A 12,538-nucleotide genomic window follows, 5' to 3' on the forward strand; every position below is an offset into this window, starting at 1 on the left:
AAATCTCAACAGAAGTTTGCATTTTGTTCTATGTACATCTTAAGAACACAGCAGGAAAAAATACCACTGCTTAGCACATTAACAAAAATTACATGGTATGAGAGGTTTGACAAAATACCTGCATCCTAAGTTATATACAGCTCTGGAAATCCTTTCCTTGGACTTCTAACATGGTACTCCCCAGACAACCTGTTTGCTTTCTAAGTGGAAGCACATAAAATACACTGATAAACCAACTTGAGCAAAAAAAGATTAACTTCTCAAATTCCACTTTTGATTTCAAAATAAGATGGGATGGATCACTGTGTGGTTTTTAAACTAGCTGTCCCTGATGAGGGAACACGTGAATCTTACAAGTCCTAGTGGGGTCATTTCCCCAGTTAGATATGAAGATGGTGTATTCACACTGGGGATAAATGTGTTATCCCCAGGTGCATTATGTTGTATACTCCCATATACAAAAAGAAAAGCATGTGCAGAACTGTGTATGCTGATGGTTGATGTGTAGCTTATAATGTAGATATTCACAATTCTCAGTTTGTTTATTCTTCTCTGATAACAAGTCCACCTCGGTTAGAAGCTCAACTGACCGTTGTGATGGCTGGTGTCTTCCCACCTTCCTCTCCTTCGGCCCCTTCAGCTTCTGCTTCCACCTGGTTGAACTTACCAAGCTTTTTCAAACTCTCCAGCGCGGACTTCAGAGTGTCCTTCAGGTTGTTCTCCAGGATCCACCCTTCGCTTTCACATTCAGGGTCTTCAGGGTTTGGAATGCTTTCCAGAGAGGTGTGCAGGAGACGCAAGCCAGCCATCACGGACATCTGAGCCATGCAATGGGAAAGACAGAGAGCATCAGGCAAACCTTTATACCCTGGTCTGCATCTTCACTGTCCTCTGCCATCAACAGCCCTGGCTGGTGGAGCGAACAGAATGCCAAGGGCACCAGGTACAGCTTAAGGGCTGTGGGGATCCTCCATGTGAGGGAGGGTGGCAGTTGGTAAGTAGTAAATGGATGCTTCAACTTAGGAAGGAAGAACGTGCTGGCTGCTGTGTGGCTTTGTGTGGCCATGTGCACGAGGGGCTTCCCACGTACCCCATCACAGGGTCAGCACCTCCTGGGAGGTGTTAATGAACCTTCTGCTCCTGTACACTAGATGTCTCATATGTGACTGGTCATATATAAGCTGTTCATATGTGTTCATCATATATAAGCTGTTCATATGTGTTCATCATATGTAAGCTGTTCATATGTGCAACCACATCCTGTAGCACCTGCCACCATCCGCTTACTTTTAACTCTCAATATTTCTACTTCACATTGACCTTAATACATTTGGCAAGTGTATTAATCTGATCAGTGAGATGTTAATGAATCAGCATCTGTGCAGAAGAGAGCAGCATTAGGATTTGAACCATTAGCTTGTCTACTTCAAACTCTGATTTTGTTTTTAGATAGGGATGTGCTCACTGGCTCCATCAGCCCTGACTGAGACTTTTCCTACTGTATGAAGCTGGTGTAACACCCCTGACACTGGCAACACCCGAAACCTGCCTCCAGAGAGAAGGAATGTTTTTAGCCAGGTTCCTGCCTTCTAACACCATTCAGAACAATCTGGCTTCCACTGTTGTTGTTCTTGGGAAGAAAAGGCATTGGTCTGTGGAACAGAGCAATAAAGAAGAAGCAGTGCCCAGAAGAGGCAGCTCGATGAGGTGATAGAGCAGGTGGTGAGGAGGGGGCAGCAGTAAGACTAGTTTAGTCCTTCATGTGACAGGTAAAGCTGAGATTCTTCTGAGCCTAAGTCTCTGCTCCCAAGGAACAAGGGATGGGACAGGAGGAAATAGCCTCAAGCTGCCCCAGGGCAGGTTTAGCTGGAGCTGAGGAACAATTCCTTGCCCAGAGGGTGCTCAGGCATTGGAACAGGCTGCCCAGGGCAGGGCTGGAGTCACCGTCCCTGCAAGTGTTCACAGCCCGTGTAGCCGAGGCCTCAGTGCCAGGGGTCAGTGGTGGCCTTGGCACTGCTGGGGTAGAGGTTGGACTGGATGAGCTTAAAGGTCTTTTCCAACCTGGTTGATGCTGTGATTCTATGATTGAGACCACTTGTTAGTGACCTCATGGGATGGCTTGTTTTGTAAGGGAAGTATCATGCCTCTCTTATCCTATCTGAATTCCCAAGGGAGTGATTACCTCTGGTGCTGTTAAACTCTAACAGAGGTTGGCATCCCTGTGTGTTGCTTACACAGCCGAGGCTTGCAGAAAGCTGCCCTGGACCTGCAAGGAGCTGCTCTCTGTTGAGCTTTTGTCCTAGAGCTGGAGGAAGCTTGCAAGCTGCCATGCAGGGTTACAGCACTGGCTACTGGGCAGATCCGAGGTGGGATTCAGCCACATAGTGTGGCCAGTGGCAAAATTCTTATGTGGCTTTTGGACTCATGGGACTCCTCAAGGATGTGCTTCCATGGACTATTCGTTAGCCTGTTGACCCTGGTCATCCTGCTTGTATATGATCAGTGCCTCCAAGCTCTTGGAAGACTAAAGCTACCATCGGTTACTCTCAAATTTTGGGATGTTCATGTTTCTTTGCCTTTAATCAAGACCACAAAGGGAAAAACGTTGGTCAAAGAAACAAGCTTCATCAAATACTCCCATAGGCAAAGGCCAGTTTTCATCCTGTTTAACATAGGAATGCATGATTCGCACCACATTGGTTCTCCAGTTTCTAACGGCCCTGAGTCTGGAAATAATCTAATTTTGTTGTGGATCTTATGATGACTTACATCAGTTCAAAAACTGTTCTATAAAAGTCACAAGAAGTGACAAATCTCACCACTCCAGTGTCGGGATTTAAAGCCTTTGACATCTTCCTTTCAATCTGAATCCCAGTTTTGCTGCTCTCTGCCACAGGACTAATATCTTTCATATCAAAGGCTGTTGCAAGCAAATATTAGTAGGACTGGATGCAACATGTGACCTCCACACTGCTCTCCACTTGTGCCACCTCACTGCAAGGCAGCAGCAGCAGTTCTGGTGACTGACTTACTAAGTCCCACTATTTGACAGCAAAATCAGCTGCACTTACAGGCTTTAAGTCATGAAGTATGGTTGTGCTTTATAAAAGGAAGGTGCTTTGGGTCCCTGGGGCTGAGGCTCCCTAAAAGCAGTGCCAAATGTCTGGGGTCTCATCACCTCCACTGGCCAGGGCCTCCCTTCTCTTCTGGATGAGAAGAGTCCAGGAAGCTGGAGACAACTAGCTAGTAAATTAGTCTCTTATATGACAGCACAGAGCGTTGGACCATCAGTTTTGCTGAAGTCCTGCTCCGGGGAATGAACAACCCCATGCTGGGGGTGACAGGCTGAAAGCAGCTTGGTAGTAAAGAGCCTTGAGGTCCTGGTGGATACCAAGTTGAACATGAGCCGGCAATGAGTTCCTGAGGCAAGGAAAGTGAATGGTGTCCTGGTCTGCACTGGACAAAGCATTGCCAGCAGGTTGAGGGAGGTGATCCTTCCCCTCTGCTCAGCACTGGTGAGGCCACAGCTGGAGCAATGTCCAGTTCTGGGTTCCTGTCTACAAGAGAGATGTGGGGCATAATGGAGGGAGTCCAGCAAAGGGCCACTGGGATGATGAAGGGGCTGGAGCACGTCTCCTCTGTGGACAGGCTGAGAGAGCTGGGAACGTTCAGCCTGGAGAAGGGAAGCTCCATGGGGATCTCATCAATGTGTACAAACACCTGAAGGGAGGATGCAGAGAAGATGGAGCCAGGCCCTTTTCAGTTGTGCCCGGTGGCAGGAACAGAGGCCATGGGCACAAACTGAAACACAGGAGGTTCTGTTTTAACATCAGGAGGGTGCCTGAGCACTGGCACAGGTTGCCTAGAAAAGTGTTGGAATCTCCCTCCTTGGAGGTATTTGAAAGCCATCTGGACATGGGCTTGAGGTGGCCCTGCTTGAGCAGAAGGTTGTGGACAAGACGATCTGCAGAGACCCTCCTGACCTCAACCAGTCTGTGATACTGAGCTGTAGACCTGTGCTGAATCACAGCCAGCAGAGAAGGCTTGGGATGAGGGTCCCAAAGCCAGCCCAGTCTCACTGAGTGATGCTTTTCCCTGACCAACAGACAAACTGTCATGAAAACTCTTGTCATTTCACAGCAGCTTTAAAGTGGCAGCAAGAACAAGGTTTCTCCAGAGCTAGGTATGGGCCGGCTGGGCTGGAGCATCCCTCTGCCCCACAGCATGCTCAGCCCCTCCATCTGTGCCTGCAGAGCCAACTCTGTCCTTCTGGAGGGTGCCTGGGCTGGTTTGGGGGGTTACTGGGAGTTCACTCCTAGCACTCAGTGCGTCAGAGATTCACCCGCCAGTGCACGATGTGCGATGCAGCTCCCGCTCATGCCTCATCACCCTCCTGGAGCTCAGTGCTGGGCTCCCCCTGTGGCACCATGTGTGGGGTGGATCTCGGGGTCTTGGCCATTGCAGCAGCTGCAATCAATTGAGAGCCACGTGTTTATACAGGTGAAGGACCTGGAGCATCTTGGGAACCAGCCACTGCCTTCTCTCACTTGTGAAACGCTCCTTTTAGGGCACCCTTGAACCCCCCTTTCCTCTTTGATGGCTGGGGCAGGTCAAGAAGACATCCAGGCGTGCTCTGCTTGACCTTCTGCAGCGAAGCCCATCTGTTTACCAGGGTTTAGCCTGAGGCGGCTTAGCTAGAGCAGGGGGTGATCTTTTTTTGTCACCCTCATGACCGGTTGTCACTCATGGTTAGCCTACAGCTTCTGCTAGTAAAGGCAGCGTGTGGGTAATAACACATTGCCAGCAGAGATGGCTCGCTCAGCTCTGGTTGGGTTCTTTTGACAAACAGAAGTTTTGGTACTTCCAAATAGGTTTATTCTTCCTTGAGGGCCCTACACCCATTTGGCACGTCAGGTTTCAAGGGGGACTAAACAAATGTCTGCTTCCTGCTTTGGTCCCTCCCTTCAAAGTTTGGCTTAAAAGCAGAGGGAGTTTGAGACCCAAATCTAGACCCTTTATGGTGGAATATCAGGACATAAATATCTGGGAGGGCCAATCAATACCATAACCCAGGACTGTGATATTTCTTTAAAGCTTTGCCCCCAGAGGCCTGGAAAAAAAATCTCACCTTTTATTTTGAAAACAATGAATTAAAAAAGAGAAGATCTTATTTCTCATTGTGCCACAGGTTGGGAAAACCTCCTGGGTGCACTGTGGAGCACTGGGAATACAATACTGCGGGCTTATTGCTGCTGTTAATGTGTCACTGCCGTGACTCCTGCAAGTCAGCAGAGGGGTGTTACAGGGGTTCCTGCTCACGATTTGTTGCAGTATTAGTATTTCTGTGCATTTTTCCCCCGAGTTTCTGAATTCCTTCTGATTTTCATACACAGGTGAAATTCCCTCTCTTCAAGACGTTTTCATTTGAACCTGCGCTAAGACACGAGCTCCTCTTTCTTTCCCAATTGGAATAACGGCGCTACGAGGAGGTTCTGCATTTCCTGCCATGGAGAGGAGTTATGTTTAAAACAACACAATGTGAAGTAAGTTTTGTTTTCAGTTCATGGATTATTTGGGTGTTTCTTTTCTGAAAAGCATCTTTATTCCTGGGAGGTTGTAGCTCGGTGCTTCTATCAACATATAATGCAGGGGCAGGACATATTTTCCTCCCATGGAATGAACATATGTAGGTTCTGGTGCCCACAAAACCTGCACTGGGCGGTACTAGCGCCTCTTTATAAATGCATTTGGGAAGCAGGATACAGTAAAATTAATCCATCTGCTTCACCTAAACCACTTCTTGTGACTGGAAACACTGGTGGAGCTCATGAAGGACCTTCAACCAAATGCTGCCCTGAAGCTGGACACCACGCATGGTCCTGGGGCTTGTTTTCATCAGCACATAAACGCCTTAATTGCACTTTCTGTCCCACAAATCACTACCATCTTGTTCTGATGCTGTGTGTACTTTTCCTTCCCACTCATGGTGACACATGTAAAATGAATGCATCTGCTCAGCCAAGCCCTCGCTGCTCAGCACCCTGCATTTGGCAGAAAATTGGTCCCTTTTCCCTCTATGCCGTGGGATGCTCGAGGCTCTGGCCCCAATCTGAAGGGGGGTCTGTAATCTCAAACCCACCCCACACTTTCCAGCCGTGCCTCTGGCCTGGGACCAATCAGTCCTTCTGCAGATGTCCACTATGGGACGTTCTCTCAGCCACAAAACAGTGGCAGATGACTTATTTCAAACAGACCTAATCTTTAACTCCAGCAGCTCTGGAGCCCCTCCAGAGCCAGTGCTTCAGCCAAGCAGGGCTGAGGGGACGGAGTTACCTCAAACAGCCAGACGAGGAGGACGACAGCACCCATGGAGCTCATCATGCTGCTGTAGTAGTGCAGGAGAGCTTCCCGGCAGCCGCGGCGCCAGAGGTTGAGCTCCTCCGTTTGGTAGTCGTAGCTGTAGTGAGCAGAGTTGTTGGTGACCTGGTACTGGATGCAGGGTCTCGGGGAGCTGGGGTTGCAGCAGCTGAAAGGGACACCATCCACCAGGTACCTTCCATCCACGTTGCTTTTGATCCGACTGTGGGCAAGGTTAGAGGGAAGCATGAACACACACACACACATATAGAGACAGACCGGAGCAAACGTGCACAGGAAAGGAAAGCAAAAGCAATGCAGGGTTTCCACCGTGCCTCCTGGTCGTGCCATTTCTCCACAGCCCCTGTTTGTACAGTGGTGTTTGTCCCAGGTTTATTTTCCTCTCTGAAGTCCTTTTCTGTGTCAAGGCTGCACTGAGCCTCTGAACTCTGAGTGGTGGAAACGTGCCCTCTTGGGTCGCTTTGAAGAAATGATGTTTTAAGAGAAGTAAATGGCAGAGAGAATTTCCAGGAGGGGCAGGCAGAAAAGAGTGATCACAACATAGTTAGAGTGGAAGGGACATGCCGGAGGTGACCTGAGCTTGGAAAAGGACCTACAGCAGCTTTAGGGCCCACCATATGTGGCTAGACCACTGATTCAGCACACCTAATAGCTTCTCTCTGATAATAGCTCCAGAAAGGGTCTATGCATTTATTCTTGGCTTAAATACTGGCTACCTTAGGAAGGTAGCTAGTATTTAAAACATGAAACGTTCTTCTGAAGTCCTTGGAGGAGCTCCCCAACTCTTGTTGTCTTGAGACTCTGGTTGTTCTCCATAAACAGTCATTTAGTCTGGTGCTTTATGAGATGTTTAGATGAGAGCTACTTAGAAGGCAATTAGTTCCACTGGCACTGCAAAATAGACTATAGTAACAGGACTGCAACTCTAACAAATACCATTTCACTTGGAAAACGACAGAATGGAGAGCCCCAGTGACCTAGAAAGGCAAAAAGAGAATCTGAGAGTCACTTGTAGCTTTCTATGTGGGTATTTGGAAGCTGCACCATAGAGAGACAGGTGATCGCAATGGCCTGGTGAAGCAACGTTCCACTTTGCAGCCATGACCTAAATATACCTAAACTCCAAATGCAGTTGAGGTTTTATCTCTGGATTTAAAGTATATGCTGAGTTGGGTCTAATTCCCATGGATGTGTACAAGCTCCACCAGCTTCAGACAGATTGGGTCAGGTCTTTGCTCTACAAATAATATAAAGATAGTATGGCAGGGGATGGACTCCCACCTTCCCTGGAGCTAAGGAGAACTTTGCTATTGGCTTCAAAGGGGCCAGAATATCCTACTAGGAATGTGAGCAGAGACCGTGCACCACTGTGTAGTTCGAACCTTGAATTAACATCCATTTGTGGATTTTTAATGCCCTGTTTCCAGCCTCAGTAGTACAAAGAAATTGCTGCGAGTCTCGTCGCAAACAAGCCATCAGTTATTAAGGACACTATAACCTTGTTTTCCCCCTGTGCTTTGCCCTTCCACTGCTGCTGGATTAAGTTACAGCCCTCAAATCTCCATATAATGCTGGCAAGGTGTTTTCAAGTAGTTATTTATACCCACGGGCATACCTTTGCAATGCCAATACTCCCTTATTAAACAGCAAATGTATTCGTTACAACCCCCCGGTGCCATAGGTTAAGCCTGGAACAGTTTTCACTCTGAAGTCCTGATTCTGGATTGCAAAAACAACCAGACCACCCAAGTGAAAACAATAATCAGAGAGACACACAAGTGAAATACCATTTACACCGTCAGAGAGGGATCCCAAGAGAGACACAACATTACTTCAGCCGCTTTTAACATAGGCAGTACATTTGAAAGGCAGATTGCTTCCAGCTCACGAGACCCGTGGTGCAACCACAGAGTATGAACATTAACGAATGATGGTCCCAAAGAACTTAGAATCAAGATCTCTTCCCCCAGTGCTGAATTCTCTAAAAGGTTGGGGGTATTTCTGCTCAATGCTCCTTTTTTCATTGCAAAAGTTCATTTGTTCTCATGCTTATTTTTCCCTTGCGCTGACTGCACCTAACCTGATTTGGAGATTACTGCCTCTTTGGGCACTGACATCAGAGCCATTAAGGTGTTTCTGCTCAATAATCTGTTCTGGTTTGCATAAAGGAAGCTAGTTTTTATGTCAGGTTTCACAAAAAAAGGCATAAGTATACACATAGAACATGGCTTTGTAAAGGAGAGAACTTAAAGTGCATTTGGCTACAAGGGACACTGTGTAAAGGCAGAAGATCATCAGGTCTTGACGCTCAGTCTTTTCACAGCAATCCATTGAGGGATATGAAAGGAAAACTCTAAACCTTAAGGTTTCAAAACACATGAGTTATTGGCAAAGCATTCCTGTTTCTATTTGTTTCCGTGAGACTGATTGATTGCCAACATCTAGGTGGACTTTTAAAAGTGGTATCAACAGACTATATCCAGGGAAGTCTTTTTTTAGAAACTTAATAAATTGCATTGAAATCTGCTTTAGGCTTAGAGAAGTTCCGATGCTTCCCTGTTGATCTGGGGAGTACATACGTGCGGCTCAGTGGAATGGCTTTATAAAGAAGTAAAAAGTAGAAATTATGATTTTAAGTCTGTTTACATCACACTGAGAGTGAGACTTGCATTTTGGTGCTTTACATTTTATGTTCTGGGGGAATGGTTGGACTTAAATGATTTTAAAGGCTTTTTCCAAACTAGTTGATTCTAAAATTCTACGAATTTGCAGGGGAGGAAGCAGTCTAACCATTTTATACAAGACCCCTCCATATAAAATATAACATTTTATACAAGACCCCCTCCAGTCAGTGCCTACTGGTACATTAGTGTAATATTGGTCAAACAACGTTACTATGAGATACAAACCCCACTAAGTCACTTACTCTTTCACTTCTTTGGAGCTGAAGTCCAGGTATCTGTTGCTGATCCACTGGATTTCGAACCAATCTTTGAAGCCATTGTTCCCACAGCATTTGAACTCGATTTGGAGCATGTCGATGGTCTTCTTCATGAAGCATCTGCCCGGGGTGTCCGTGTCCCGGTAGAACTTCATGCCATTCTTGAGCCCCTGGCCCAGTGTGCTCTCCAGAGAGCCCCTCATGAGAAAGCAAATCAGAGCAACGAAGAAAATGAGCATGTTAAAGAGGAAGCACAGTGCCAGGTAAGGTCTCAGCAAAGGCTTCCACCTGGCAAATTTAGCGGGATCCAGAGAGTCGTAACAAATTTTGCCAGCGAAACCATTGAAGGCGCAGGATAATATACCCATCAATATCAAAGAATTGGGCACAAAGTGGCTTTCAGAATTGTCCATCACTTCGCTTCGCTTCCGGAGCTCGATTTTGAGGAACAATCCCATGCTAAACACAAGGATTCCAGCGAACACCGAAAACCAGTTCATGAGCCATAGTCCCTGGGCTAGTTTTACCCTTTTCTTCTGGTTGAATTTGACTTTCAGCAGTGCCATCTTTGTAATGGGAGATGTTGGAAGGTTTCGCAGCCTGGACCCCTCTTCTCGGCGGAAGCTACTTGAGGAAAAACCATTCAGGCATTGGAAGAGACCCTGACCAGCTCAGCGGGAAGCAAACCGCTCCATGGTCCTTCCATCTTGAGCTCCCCACGTTGGGGATTCAAGCAAGTAAAATATTCAAAGATCCCAATGAACAATTTCACATTAGTGAGAAAAAACAGGCAGTCGGCACCTCTGGCTATTTGTGGTGGTTCCTTCCAAGCAAAGGAGAAACTGTCTCAAGGTTTCAGATGATTTGCTCTGGATCTGCAAGACGTCATTCTAATACCTTTAATCATTTGATCCAATTTGGAGGGATGTCTGTCAACAGATGAGTGGAAATAATCCTCATTTTACTATTCAGTAGATTTGTGCTTTCTTATGATAGGCTGCTGGGCAGAATATGAAAACCCAGGGACATAAAAAGGTCTTTGTTGCCAGAAGAACCCTTTGAGGAAAAAGGAAGAGGGCTTGAGATTACAAAGAAAAAAAAGGCTGTTTATTTGAATACAGAAACACACTTCCCCTTCATGAAGCTGATTTATTCATATCTACAGCCCAAACCACCTTTTTAGTCCTTATCTTTCTGTGTTGGTTGACTTGAGATGTCATCCCGTGGCTTATGTGTTCTGGAAGCAGATAAGCGTGTAGTTGACAGTGACCTAAAAAAACTAAGCTTGGTAATTTCTGCTTGTTCCCATGGCTTCCATCATTTCCAGGGCCTTCAGGAAACGTTCAGAGAAACTCAGTAGCTGGAATCTAGAGATGCTTTTACGTAAAGCGAGCCGACGTGAGCAGCTTCGTGGCTGATCACTGAGCCAGGAGGGGAGCAGCGATGCCCAAGGGGACCCGGGAGCTGCAGCCAGGGAGGAACCTGCCCCAGCAGCCGGGGAGGGACCCTCAGGTCATTGTCACTGTGCAGTGCGAAGCAGCAACCCCTGGGTCTGCTGAGGGACCATCACCCTGGCTCTGCTTTCACACTATAGTGGGGAGGAAAAGAGGGATGGAACCCCCTCCTTTGGTGGTGGCCTTGCTCCTTATGCCACACAGCGTTCCAGGTGCTGGGGTTTTGCTCTTTCCAGTGCTTTAGGAGTTTTACTTTGCTCACCCTGCAGAGGTGCAGAGCTATGGAGGCAGTCCTGTGCTGGTTCACCACTGCCATGGCAATGAGAATTAACCTCAGCAGTGCACAGTCACCCTGCAGGTGTGTGAGAGAGTGAGAAAACACTGCAGGTGAGAGAGGAGCGGCCCCAGGAGAGGGATGGGAGGCTCTGCCCAAGCCAAGCTGCGCTGCTGCTGCTGCCCCAGCGTCCTGGAGACATCCTCTTGTGGCTGCCAGCACATGGTGCACCAGCCCTGAGGGGAAGGGGAAGGGACCTGCCCAGGAGGAAGGCAAGTGTGAAAAGTAATAGTAATAAGTAAATAAGTAAAAATAAGTAAAAAAATAAAAAGTAATAAGGCACTGAAAACCAGCACGTTGGTAGTGTGCTGTGGTGTGTTACCATGGATGCTGCTCAGCTGCCACCAGAGATTCGGGAGGTCTCTTCAGTAAGGACAAGGCTATCAAGCTGCTGCTTTTTACTATGCTAAGAAGGGTTTTGTGATGGACCTTTCCTGGCTTCCCAGGGCAGGGCTGGAGTCACCGTCCCTGCAAGTGTTCACAGCCCGGGTAGACGAGGCCTCAGTGCCAGGGGTCAGTGGTGGCCTTGGCACTGCTGGGCAATGGTTGGACTGGATGAGCTTAAAGGTCTTTTCCAACCTGTGATTCTGTGATTGCAGTGGCCTGAGGAGCAGCTTGTAGCTGGGGTGTTCCTAAAGCAGGCCTGGCTGCCAGCGTTGCTGCTGCCCTTGCAGGCAGAGGGTGCATAAGAGGGAAGGAGGAAGGCAATTATCCATCAGGGACTGTTCTCTCTGCTTGCCAGGAAGTGGATGAAAAGTGCTGTTCCTGTTAAATGTTTTTGTGCAATAAGCTGCAATAACATCCCCCCTGGTTTCTTGCCAAAATATCCCATAACCATGCAGTGCAATGTTACTGTACTTCACTGGCTCCTCCGGGGTTCAGCTAGGAAACACGAGGTAGTTTGGAGGGTGTATTTTACCTAACAGCCTGAAGTCAGTTCTAGATAAACGAACTTGAAACTATTTCCTTTCTGGTCAGTGATGGCAGAGTGAAACCAGTTAAAGTGAGAAAGAACTTTCTATCAGGATCACCAGGACATACAGTGAATTATGTCCTGAGCTGCAGTTGGTAGGACAAGAAATAGTAAACCTGCCCACACCAGATGTAAGCCTGGTGCTGCTCTGGATATGGGGAAGTGTGTATTCAGGAGCACGGATGAGTCTGAATACCCACTACCTCAATAACTTAACATTCAGATGTCCATGCTGAATCTGACGCAGCAAACCCGTGTCATTGTATGCACTAGGGTGTTTCCTGTTCATTCAGGAATAAAACAGTGGAAGAGAACATGCAGCATATGCTTCAGGGCTCATGGTCCCTCCGAATTTACTCTCCTCCTTAAACCAAGGTACCAGGAAGGGGTCTAATAAATCACTCCTCAATGTGAGTGTTTTCTGGGGGGTGATCAGTGATTGACCTCATGCTCAGGAG

At 47.4% G+C, this 12,538-nt stretch overlaps 1 protein-coding gene across 1 annotated transcript; it reads right to left on the reverse strand.

Moving 5' to 3' along the window:
• Positions 1-581: 581 nt before the first annotated feature.
• PRPH2 (peripherin 2 (retinal degeneration, slow)) lies at positions 582-10,190 on the reverse strand. Its single transcript, XM_010010211.1, has 3 exons — positions 9,305-10,190; positions 6,334-6,580; positions 582-818 (listed from the first exon to the last, which is right to left on the reverse strand). Exons 1-3 carry the CDS (start codon positions 9,883-9,885, stop codon positions 582-584), a joined length of 1,065 nt encoding a protein of 354 aa, XP_010008513.1. The 5' UTR covers positions 9,886-10,190.
• Between the last annotated feature and the right edge of the window lie 2,348 nt (positions 10,191-12,538).

Source organism: Nestor notabilis, unplaced genomic scaffold (genome assembly GCF_000696875.1).
Source record: "Nestor notabilis isolate BGI_N333 unplaced genomic scaffold, ASM69687v1 scaffold362, whole genome shotgun sequence".
In the NCBI taxonomy this organism is placed as follows: domain Eukaryota; kingdom Metazoa; phylum Chordata; class Aves; order Psittaciformes; family Psittacidae; genus Nestor; species Nestor notabilis.